This window comes from Carlito syrichta, unplaced genomic scaffold (genome assembly GCF_000164805.1).
Source record: "Carlito syrichta isolate Samal-C Ts95f unplaced genomic scaffold, Tarsius_syrichta-2.0.1 Scaffold316182, whole genome shotgun sequence".
Classification (NCBI taxonomy): Eukaryota; Metazoa; Chordata; class Mammalia; order Primates; family Tarsiidae; genus Carlito; species Carlito syrichta.
In genome coordinates, this window is record NW_007260278.1 from 248,363 (window position 1) to 261,654 (window position 13,292).

General features: G+C 33.0%; 1 protein-coding gene across 1 annotated transcript in view; it reads left to right on the top strand.

Moving 5' to 3' along the window:
* Positions 1–13,292, top strand: part of CSMD3 (CUB and Sushi multiple domains 3) — a 509,139-nt gene that overhangs the window by 178,945 nt on the left and 316,902 nt on the right. The window contains exon 17 of the mRNA XM_021706867.1: positions 6,170–6,361. Coding sequence (XP_021562542.1) covers positions 6,170–6,361 — 192 coding nt within the window. The remainder of the gene's footprint in view (positions 1–6,169; positions 6,362–13,292) is intronic.

The following is a 13,292-nucleotide window of genomic DNA, read 5'->3' on the forward strand; positions in this document are numbered from 1 at the left end:
GGTTGAGTTTATGCAGAACAAGGACGACGTCTCCGCTGAAACAGGTGGGGAAACAAAATATGGGTGCAAACCTCAGTGGACTGATAGATTTGATAATGTTAAGTAGAGTGTGCTCCTCTTATTGTTTCTACTCTCTCAAAAAATAAGGAAGGGAATCAAAGTAAGTAAAGGGGAGGAAAGACAGTAAGTTGAAAAATCAGTTGGAATAGAAATACTCTTGGTATTGTAATTACTTTTAAAATATTATTTGGCATATATATACATATATATGTGGCTAGATTTGGATATAAATGGATAAAATTTGTTTCTACTATTTTTAATACATACAAAAATAACCTTAAGTCTTTCTTTTTTGCTTCCTTTTATAGTAAAAATATAGGCAGCAAGAGATTTTTATGTGCAATAAAGGGATACAAATAGCTCAATATTTCTTGCCTTTCCATTTCAAACTAGGTCTAATTTTTTTAGTCAGTTCTTTCATCAATAAACTGCTATCAAAGTACCACTGGTAGGGTATGGCTTTATGTTATTTCTGGTAATGAGATAGGTTTGGGCTGAGACAATGCACTGTAGTGGTTGAGTCCTGCTGTTTGAGTTCAAATTTCAGCTCTGCTAACAATACGCATTTAATATCTCTGAGGCTCATTTTACCCATTTAAAAATGGGGATGATAATATCACTTTGGAAGGATTCTGTATTTTAGCTTATGGGTATAAACTTAGCCTCTAGTCAAGTGCTTTGTACACTATATGCTTTCAATAGAGAAACATCGTTGTTATTACTATTTTATTGATCTCAATTTTAAACAAATTCCCTTTCATGTTAAACAACTGTTTCTCTTTCTTAGATACATATTTATTCAGTTTGACCAACATATGCCAATGGGACCTTATTGATAAGACTGCAATATAAATATCTATACCAATTTTTCAAAGAAAGTAACACATTTAAAATGTTATAAATATATAGGTTTTTGAACTACTCCAATCAAAGTCATAGGCAGATAGTTGCTGGTCTGATTTTTAAAATGACACAATGATTAATAACATGTTTTAGAAACTGACATGCTTTAAAAACTTCTATTTGAAAAATTGTATCATTCACTTTTACACTATATTCAGCATTTTAAGCATGTTTTATTTAAAAATCTCTATCATTTTATTTAAGAAATGTCCCTTGGATATGATGTCATACCTGCGTTCATACTTTAACCACTCCTAAGTAACCATAAAAACTGCCTCAATTTTCTTATTGGAAAAATATGGATATAATAGTACCTTGACTTCCTGTGAATGAAATGAGATGTAGCTCATAACATGGTGTTTTAAATGTAGAAAGTGTTCAATAAGTATCACATATTAGCAATATTAACTATTCACATACACTTCTGTTTATATACTTTCTCTGTGCATATTCTAATTTCTACTGAATAATCAGCTGATGTGAGGAGCACAATCTACAATTTTATAAAATTAGCCAGTTGTCCGGGCTGAGTGGCTCAGTCAGTAATCCCAGCACTTTGGGAGGCCGAGGCTAGTGGATTGCCTCAAGAACAGCCTGGGCAACTTGGTGAGACCTCATCTCTACAATAAATAAAAAAACTAGCCAGTTGTGGTAGTGTGTCCCTGTAGTTCCAGATACTTGGAAGACTGAGGTGGAAGAATCGCCGGAGCCCAGCAAGTCGACGCTGGGGTGGCTGTGAGCATACCACTGCACTCCAGCCTGGGCAACGGAGTGAGACTCCAACTCAAAAAAAAAAAAGTTTAGCCACTTGGTACTTCCCATTCTAGATTAGCCAAAATGTAAATTGTCAGCCCTTTTGAGGTCAAGAAAACAAGAAAGGGAAGTCATCTTTTATTGTCGATTTCATGGGATTTTGTAAGTCAAATCAAAATTACATTTAGATGTTATAGCATGTAAGTGTATTGTTATACACATTTCAGATTGTTTCTTTTTGATATCATTACAGGTGAGACAAATTTGTTAAGACCCATTATCTTTGTTGGAATTTCTGCTTACTTTACATATCTACATTCGGGAAAAGGAGTCATTCATGGCAGGCTTAAGATCTAATAGAAAAAAGATGCAGATAATCATTTCATCAATTGAATTTGAAGCAATTCAAATTAAAGAAATTTATAAAATGGATAATAATTCATTGGTGGTCACTATACTATTTTGGATACTTTTTTTTATTTTTAGGTTTAAAATAGTTGATAAATTCAAATACTTAATTGCTAAACAAGTTCTCATTCTATAGAAACATCCTTTATATTGTTCCAGAACAGGAGAGAATAAAGATGATCAAGCTTCTGCTTGAAAATTTATATATTAACAAAAAAAAAAGAAAATACAAATAAAGATTATGTGTTTTGAGAACTATACACTCAAAAAAGGTGAAAAGAAGCATGAACTAAAAATGAATTTATTTTAATATATATTGATCAATACTTAACGTTATTATAACATCATGCAATTTTTTTTCATTATTCTAATTATGCAAGATATAACCTGACTCCTTAAATGATTTTTTTTTCAATTGTTATAGTTTCTATTTAATACAGAAAGGAAGAATGATTAATGCTAAAATTATTAAAATTTTGCCTATACACAATACAGAGTATAAACATTATGAAGACCAAAGTTTGAGTAAGTAAAGGAGGAAAGGCAATAGCATTCACACAACGTTATTGTTCCTGTGTGTATTTAGTTGCTTTTAGACCTTGAGTAATTTCAAAACAAAACAAAAAAAAGTTCTTTGGTCTTTCATTAAACCTCATCATTCCATCTTGTGCTTTAAAATCTTAATCCTAATGTGTTTATTAATTGAAAAAAAAGGGAACACAAGGGGTTTACCACACCTCTTTTCCTTCAAGTCAACTAGATCCAAAGGCAAATGCTATTCTCACATGTTGTATATTGGCTGTCATATAAAAATACTTCTTATTTTAGCTACTTGGTCTCACTTTAAATTGTTAAGTCCAGCAATTCTGACACTAGAGCAAAAAACATCTTTCCCCCATATTACTCAGTTAAAACACGATACTAACTGCTTTCATTTCAGAAATGTTTTTCTAACATTGCTACACATACATTTTATTTTTTGAGGTTGTGCATGTTAAGCTTAAAGCTTCTTGCAAACAGCGTCCAACACCTGAGAAACTGCCAAAAAAAAATTTTTCAGTCTTTTATGTTATTCAATTTGAAAGCTATTGCGCTTTTCACATTTGTCACTTGTTTCTAACAAAAACATCCTAAATGTGCGTAGAACATCACTCTCTACTTATATATTATAAAACGAATCTATCCATAGGTCAGTTTTAGTGTAGCTGGAAACCATTCTAGAGCAAATCATGAAAAATCCAATGACTGAGTTTATCAGAACAAACATTTTATATAAGATTTCTATCCACAATGGGTAAGGGAGACTGTAATTGTCAAGCCTCTGTGATACATGATGCTCTGCTTAGTGCTCTGCTAAAAGACATTGATGAGTATTATAAAACAAGTTCACTTGGAGGAAAAAAAGTCCCTAGCTCACTTTCTTTCATATTCTCCAATATGGGTTCTATTGTTATTCCATTAACAAACAATAACTTTCTCAAGCATTACTGACATGGAGATAGAGTGAATATTTTTAAGTTGAATTTATGCCAGTTACAGTTTTTCTATTTATGGATACAATCTCTATTTTTCAATAATTTCTTAAAAGAGTTTATTTTATCTAAGAAGAAGAGAAACGGAGTCTCCGGGACAGTTATAGGCAGAAGAGGACACTCTAATATAACATTTAAGGGTCTGGGTTCTGAAATCAAACAGACTGGGATTCAAACTTGGTTCTGTACTCTTTAGTTATTGCAAAAGTTAGCATAGGTTACTTAACCTCCCTAAACTTTAGTTTCCTTATCTCCAAAATCAGGATAATAATGGTACTTGAATCACAGGGTTGTTATGAGAATTTTACATGTGAAGTACCTGGCCATTACCTACAGATAAAGTGCTAACTTTATCGGTAAAAGAAAACAAAATCTATAAGACTTCTTATTATTAACAGAGCATGCCACTAGAATGGGAGTTAGAAGACTAGAGTTTTCATCATTTAAGTGATTGGTAAAATGATGATTGAAGTCTACATTTTGTAACTCTTTAAAAAACAAAACTTTAAAAAATAATATTTTAAACAATTTTTTCCTCTTTAAAAAGCTAACTTTAAAAATTAATCATTTTACAATCGTAAACACAAACACACTCACACATATGTATGTATGTGTGTAACTACTTTTTGTTATTGTCGCTGCCTTGATGCAGTATTAAGTTTAACAACCACACTGAGATACCAGCTAATTCCAGTCAGGATGGCCATCATTAACAACTCAAAAAACAACAGATGTCGGAGAGGATGCAGAGAAAAGGTAAAGCTTCTTTAATACTATACTGATGGGAGTGTAAACTAGTATACCCTCTCTGGAAAACATTGTGGCGATTCCTAAAAGATTTAAAAATCAACCTTCCATACAATCAATCCGTTAACATCCTTCTGGGAATATTCCTGGAGGGACTCAAAGCATTCTACAAAAAAGATACCTGCACATGCATGTTTATTGCAGCACTATTCACAATAGTAAAAACATAGAACCAACTATCCTGCTCACTGAAATTATTTTTTACTGGATAAAGAGAAATGTGGTACATATACACAATGGAATATTGCACAGTCATAAAGAAGGACAAAATTATGGACTCTGTAGCAACCTGGAAGGATTTAGAGTTCATCATACTCAGTGATATATCACAGAACTGAATACCGCATGTTCTCACTCATAAGTGGACCCTGAATATTTATCATAATACTGCATGGAAGGGAATGGCAGTAGCGGGACACTGCCAGGGGAGAGAAGGGACACATAACATCAGTAAGGGTACTTGAACCCAAACTTGCAAAATGAGGACCAATGGGAGGCCCAGACTTCACCTATACGATGACCACTTATGAACCTAATCCTGAATTGTACTTCACATCTTAAAAAAAAAAGTTAACATAGCACCAGTTTTTTTTGTTTGTTTGTTTCTTTATTGCTGTGGTCCTCTTGATTCCCATACACCTTTAAGAATCAAAATATTACAAAGCTGTGTATATATATATATATATATATATATATATATATATATATACATACACAGCTTTGTAATAATGCATGTATATATATATTACATATATATGTATATACATGTATTTGATGAGCTGCAAAACGTTTGCTGGATAGATTAACAGACTGATATATATATATATTCAGTTCATACATATATATATGTATATATGAACTGAATATATCTACCTACTTAGGTACCCACCTATAAATCTACTAGGGATATATACAATATAATCTGTTTACCAGTACCACTACTATCCAAAAAATTTAAAGTCAGTTCAATTCTATTTGTGTCTGCCATTTGTTTGTATTCTCAGCACCTAGAACAATGCCCAACATACACTAAATTTGTCAGTGAATAAATGAATGAATATTGGTCGTGTCTATAATCCAGAAATTTGAGTCATTATTTTAACATGTAAAATCATTTTAAAAAAATTATACAAGTGCTGAATCCTACATTTATGAATAAACTTTAATTTTCACTAAACGGACTAACAGCTTCTTTTTCTTGATACTTAATTGGCATATGCATTAGGGTAAATCTACTTCCTGATAATTCAAAATAATATCTTGTTCCATTAACCTGAGTAATCAGAGTTAACTCAATTAGTAAATGCGCCATATATTGTGCATATAAAAAGAATAGTGGTTTTCCTGTGGTTTCATACTCATCTCCTCTTTTCTAATGATTTTTAGCTTTTCATTTTTGATAATTGTACATTCATATGCAATTTTAAGGAATAATACAGAGTTTTCCTATATACCCTTCATTCAGTTTCTCCTCAAAAATAACATCTTGCAGGTCTATAGTAGAATATCACAACCAGGAAATTGACATTGATCAATCTGCCAACCTTATCCAGATTTCACCAGTTTTATGTGCACACAGTATGTGTGTGTGTATGTACATGTGAGTACATAGATATGTGGAAGGTTCTAAACTTTACATTTAGAGTTTGGTTTGAAATTGATTTTGGTAGTATCAAAACTAAAATTTTGTTTCTGTCTTTTGATAGGTTCTGTTGCCACTGCATGTCGTGACCCAGGGGTCCCCATGAATGGGACTCGGAATGGGGATGGAAGAGAACCTGGGGACACTGTTGTTTTTCAGTGTGACCCAGGATATGAGCTTCAAGGAGAGGAAAGAATAACATGTATTCAGGTGGAAAATCGATACTTCTGGCAGCCCAGCCCACCAGTCTGTATAGGTATGAATTAAATAATAATTAAAAATTTATAATATAAAATAACAACTAAAAACTTATATTGCTGTTTTTTGTTTTTTTTGTTTTTTTTGTTTTTTGAGTTAGAGTCTCACTTTGTCACCCAGACTGGACGCGGTGGCCGCTCCCGGCCACTGCAGCCTCAACCTGCTGGGCTCACATCCTTCCGCCTCAGCCTTCCAAGTTAACTGGAATTACAGGCGCGCGCTACCACGCCCGGTTAATTTTTTGATTTATTGTAGAGATGAGGTCTCGCCAAGTTGCCCAGGCAGGTCTCGAAACCGCTCGAACCCGCGGGCTCAGGCAATCCACTCACCTTGGCCTCCGAAGGCGCGGGATTACAGGCTGAGCCACCGAGCCCGACCATATTGCTGTTATTAAAAAACATATTTAAGAGTAGATTCTATATGAAGGTCTAATATTTCAGAGGACCATGATCCACCCCAAAATGTACAACATTGTAAATTATCATTATTTTTCCCATGGTCCATAATTTCATTTAATTCTCAGTGGTTCTAAGACCCTAAAAATGTTGCAAATTAAAGCTCTTAAAAAATCCTATCTTCTTTTATTAACTTTATAAATGAAGTTATCCATTGCTTTTAAAATTTAAGCAGTGGATCCAGATTCTATATTTAATATGGGCCTTATTGATCTGCCTCTAAAATCTTTATTTTTTCTAAGAAATAACATTTTATCAGAACCTTTGTTCAAGTTTCAAAACTTTGACTTCTATTCTATTCATTTAATACAAAAGAAGACCAGTTTTTATTTTGATGGTCTAAGAAGTTGTAGCAATTTGCTTCTTACTTCCAACTGGCTGCCTTTCGTCTCCATGCTCTGTTCTTGAATTTCCAAGTCAGATTCTAGAAAATTAGGATACAATTTATTTCTATAATGGGTCTGTTAAACAATTAAGGGATTGAACCACTTTTGAAATAAAAATGGTGGGAAAATCTATTATAATTAAAATAGCTTAATCTTAAACATTTTGTTCAAGGGTTTTAATATTGGTGTCATCTTGAATTTACAATACTTTTTCCCAAAACTACATTTCTCTACTCAGCATTTTATTTACTTACATTTTCTTTCCTTACTGCACTGTAGGCAACTTGAGAAAAGACTGCATGATTTGTTCATCATTGTATTGCTAATAACATTTGTTCAGCACATACAAATTTAGCATGTCTTAGAAAGAGAATCTTATTTTTGTTCATTTATATCCAACTCATAAATGCATTTTCAATATAATTTCACAGTGATTTATTTCTGAAAGTCACATGGAAATAAGAAAAGAGTGTTCAGATCTTCAGTCCGAAGCGAGCAAACTCAAGCAATCAATTATTCAGATTTATCTTAACCCATTTTGTAACTTATTGCGTGAAAGCACAAAATCAAATTTATTAGTCATTCAGTGTGTCACAGACACTATTCTCAGCAATGAGAATTTAGCAATGAAATAAGAGAAGCTCCCTGTTGCTAAAAACTTATTTTCTTTTGAAGTAAAAACTTTAAAAATCTGAATCTTTACATATTTTTCTCTATTTTATATGTTGGATTTTAAAAAAACACTAAATGTAGCAAAAACAAAACAAAAGAAATATAAAAAAAACAAGGCAGATGACAAGAAAGTAAACTTATTTAAGAGATTCTTTAAAAAACAAAAAATAATGAAATAGCTTGGGACAGTTCAGATTTAGCCATATCTCTCTTTCTACTAAAACTTTTGTTTATGTCTGTGTTACTCTTCATGCACCATTGCAAGATTTTAAGTAAAAAAAATCAATTAATTTACAGTTGCAATAACTGCACTCATAAAAGCAAGAAAAAAAATCCTGTTAAAAAACTTTTACAAAGTAAAAGAGATTGAAACAATAGTCCATATTTGTTTCAAGATATTTGTATGTCTTACCCTACTAATCTGAAAAATTCCAATTACATTAAAACCTTATAATCTAATTTGAAATTTGACCATACATCTCAAAGGGAACTTTTTAAAATTTTTATTTTAAAGATGTGGGGTACAATTCAGGGTTAGGTATACAAATATCCATCATGCAGGTTTCCTTGTTGATGAGGTGTGCTGCCCCTCCCCTAGCAGTTTCCCACTACTGCCAATCCTGTCCCTTCTCTCCAGCAGTTTCCCACTACTGCCAAACCCTTCTTATAGTATTATGATCATTGTTCAAGGTCCACTTATGAGTGAGAACGTGGTACTCAGTGCTTTGTTTCAGTGATAGATCACTGAGTATTATAGACTCTAAGTCCATCCAAGTTGCTGCAAAGTTCATAATTTTTTCCTTCTTTATGACTGCATAAGATTCTATCATGTATATGTACCCACATTTTTTTATCCAGTCCTCTTTTCATGGTTTCCATGTTTTTGCTATTGTGAGTAATGCTGCGATAAACATGCGTGTGCAGGTATATTTTTCATAGAGTGAATTGAGTTCCTCTGAATATAGTCCCAGTAGGGGGATTGCAGGATCATATGGAAGGTTGATTTTTAGATCTTCTAGGAATTGTCACACTGTTTTCCACAGAGGCTGTTCTAGTTTACGCTCCCACCAACAGTGTAGAAGTGTTCTCTTTTCGCAGCATCCTCTCCAACATGTTATTTTTTTAGTTATTGGTGATGGCCATCCTGATGGGAGTTAGGTGATATCTCAGTGTGGTTTTAATTTGCAATTTTCAAAGGAAATCTTTATGTAAAGAGTAAATAATAGACATTATAGTACACCACAGAGTTACCATACAACTTCTTACTTTATTGTGACTCTTAGATCCGGTTAAAGAATGTTGCTTATTAGAATTACCAGAGGAATTATAACATGTCAGATGCTTTTATGTAAAAATCTTAAAATATTAAACAATTTAAACTGAAATTCTAGAAAGCACTAAAATCCAAAATACAAAATGATTAAATAATTCTGAGATAGGCTATTATAAAATTTAATTTATAGACAAGGATATGCTTTAGATAGCTAGCAAGTCCTAATCTAGAAAAGGAACAAAGCACTTAATCTTACTTAAATTGAGCAGATAGTAGAAAGTTTTTATATGGATTATGGTACTGTGTATTTTTTTTTTTTTTGGTAGGAAAAGATAGCTCGAGGAGAAGATATGCATTACAGCTTCTCTGAGGAAGAAAATAACATTTAAAAATGTCTGAAAAATTGCTAAGGCTGCAGAAAGCTTGACCTCTGAAACTGATAAGAAAGAACTCCATGATTGGAAATATTATGCCAAAGATTAAACCCTGAACTTTCTAGAAACTTCATAAGTCTATGTCTCAGACCCCGGAGCATAAGGCATTTTGCTTGCATGTAGAAGTAGCCAGCCTTACAGCAATTACCAAACAGAAGGGCATCATCTTTAAGAGAGTTAAGAGAATTCATTCTAACAAAATTGACAGTGTGAAGATTACTTTGACATTGCCAGAGGGAAAGTAGCAATACTCAATATAAAGGTAAATAAGAAACACGGTAGTGTGAGTAGGAATCTGAGAAAAGCAGTAAACACAAATAAAATTGAAGGAGAAAAAAGTAAGAAATTTGTAAAATAATTATCAATAGTTGATGTCCATCTAACTGCCTCACAAGCAATTATACTCAGAAAAATATCATCAATGTCAGAATTCTAGGGAAACGAATTGAAATTTAATTCCTGAATTTCTGACATATTTTGAATGGTTTAAGATTAGATGTGCAGGAATAAAATCATTTCTAAATGCTATTTAAAGTTGAGTATATTTAAAAGAGGATATTTTCTTTACTCACTGAGTGTTTGGAATTTATAAATGTCAGATAACATCTCTGCTTGTCTCACTGACTTTCACAGATTTTCAAAATCAACCACAGCATTGAATTATATTGGGAAAACTTTGATAAATGATTTAAATAAGTGTGCTCTTGTAGTCCTAGCTACTCGGGAGACTGAGGCAGGAGGATTGCTTGAGTCCAGGAGTTTGAGACCAGCCTAGGCATGATAGTGATACCTCTATTGCTAAGAAATAATAATGATAATTTAAATAATAGAATAAAAATGTTAGATGATAGTTCTTATATCCAAATAACAGTATACTCATGGAAAATGTCCAGTAAGATACTAAAAACTATACATAAGAGATTTTCCTATATGTTTTATGATAAAGTATATAGATGTACAGCATACATATTTATGCATGTATTTGTATAAAATTTCTAACAATAAAAAATGGCCTCATAAAAAATAAGGAAAATTGAAACAAACAAAATTGCTCCCCCTTCCTCCTAAATTACACATAATCCAATCTCTTTAGCACTTTATAAAAATCACATAGAATATTTTACCAAATTAATTCCACTATTTTATGCATATATACATGCATACAGACTTCATACATGCATTGCCTCATTTTATTGAATTTCGATTTGTCGTGCTTTGTTGCTATGTGCTTTTTTGTTGTTGTTGTTTTTTGTTTTCAGTGTGGTAGCCCTGCATTGAGCAATTGTATCAGCATCATTTTTCCAACAGCATGTGCTCATTTTGTGTCTCTCTGTTACATTATGGTAATTCTTGCAGTTTATCAAACTTTTCATATTATTACATCTGTTATAGAGATTAATGATCAATGATCTTCGACATTGTTATTGTAATTGTTTTGGGACATCACAAAACACACCCATATAAGATGACAAACTTGATAAATGTTGAGTTTGTTCTGACTATTCCACTAACCAACCGTTCCCCCATTTCTCTCCTTCCCCTTGAACATGCCTAGTCCCTGAGACACAACAGTATTGAAATTAGACCAGTGGTCTCTGAGTGTTCAAGTGAAAGGAAGAGTTATACATCTCTCACTTTAAATCAAAAGCTAGAAATGATTAAACTTAAGGAGGAAAGCATATTGAAAGTCAAGATAGGCCGAAAGCTAAGCCTCTTGTGCCAAATAGTAACCAAGTTGTGAATGAAAAGGAAAAATTCTTAAAGAAAATTAAAAGTGCTACTCCAGAGAACACAGGAATGATAAGAAAGTGAAACAGGCTTATAGCTGATATGAAGAAAGTGTTAGTTGTTTGGATAGAAGATCAAGCCAGACACAACATTGTCTTAAGCCAATGCCTAAACCAGAGCAAGGCTCTAACTCTATTCAATTCTGTGAAAGCTTAGAGAGGAGAGAAAGCTGCAGAAGAAAAGTCTGAAGCTAGAAGAGGTGGGTTCAAGAGGATTAAGGGAAGACACTGTCTTCATAACATAAATTACAAGGTAAAGCAGCAAGTGCTGATGGAGAAGTTACAGCAAGTTATCCAGAAGTTCTAGCTAAGATAACTGATGAAAGTAGCTACATTCAACAACAAATTTTCAGTGTAGATGAAAAGACTTATATTGGAAGACAATACCACCTAGGACTTTCATAGCTAGAGAGGAGAAGTAAATGACTGGTTTCAAAGCTTTAAAGAAAAGGCTGATTCTCTTGTTAAAGGCAAATGTAGCTGGTGACTTTAACCTGAAGCCAATGCTCACTTACAATTTCAAAAATTCTAGGGTCCTTAAAAATTATGCTAAATCTACTTTGCCTGTGCTCAGGAAAAACAAAGCCTAGATGAGAGCACATCTGTTTGCAGCATGGTTTACTGAATATTTTAAGCCAACTATTAAGACCTACTGCTCAGAAAAATAAGAAAAACTCCTTACAAAATATACTTCTCATTAAACTGCATCTGGTCACCAAAAAGCTCTGATGATGTACAAGAAAATGAGTGTTTTTTTCATGCTTGCTAGCATAATATCCATTCTGCAGCCCATAGATCAAGTAGTAATTTCATCTTTCAAGTCTTAATATTTAAAAAATATGTTTCATAATGCTATAGCTGTCATAGATAGTGATTTATCTAATGAATCTGTACAAAGTAAATAGAAAATCTTCTGGAAAGGATTCACCATTCTAGATGCTATTAAGGACATTAGTGATTCATGGGAGGATGTCCAAATATCAGCACTGACAGGAGTTTGGAAAAAATTGATTCCAACTTTATGGATACCTTTGTGGGGCTTAAGACTTCAGTGGAGGAGGTAACCGCAAATGTGGTGGAAATAGAAAGAGAACTAGATTCGAAGATGGAGCTTGAATATGCCACAGAATTGCTGCGCTCTCATGACAAAACTTGAACAATGAGAGTTTCTTCTTAAGATGAGCAAATAAAGTGGTTTCCTGAGATGGAATCTACCCCTAGTGAAGATGTTATGAACATTGTTGAAATGGCAACAAAAGATTGAAAATATTACATAAACTGAAGTTGATGAAGCAGTAGCAAGTTTAAGGGGATTGACTCCAATTGTGAAAGAAGTTCTACTGTGGGTAAAAATGCTATCACACAGCAGCTTATGCTACAGATAAATCTTCCACAAAAGGAAGAGTCAGTTGATGTGGCAAACCTCACTGTCTTATTTTAAGAAATCACCACAGCCACCCCAGCCTTTAGCAACCACCATCTTGATCAACTAGCAACTGTCAACACCAAGGCAAGACCCTCTACTAGCACAGAGATTATGACTTGTCAAAACCTCAGATGACCATAGCAGTTTTTTAGCAATAAGAAATTTTAAAAATTAAGTTATGCACATTTTTTAGACATAATGGTATTGTGCACTTAATAGACTACATTATACTTTAAGCATAACTTTTATATGTGCTGAGAAACTCCCAAATTTTATGATTCACTGCTGTGGTCTGGAACTGAACCTGAAATATCGCTGAGGTATGCTTGTATATGCATTTGTAATTATACATTATTGCCTATTTTTCATATAATTTTTAAATCCCCAAAGGCAAAATATGCTGTTATTTTAGCCAAAATACATAGCTACAGATTAGACTGTGCATTCACACATACAGTCATCTTTTGTATTTTCATAATCAATATATAAAGCCACT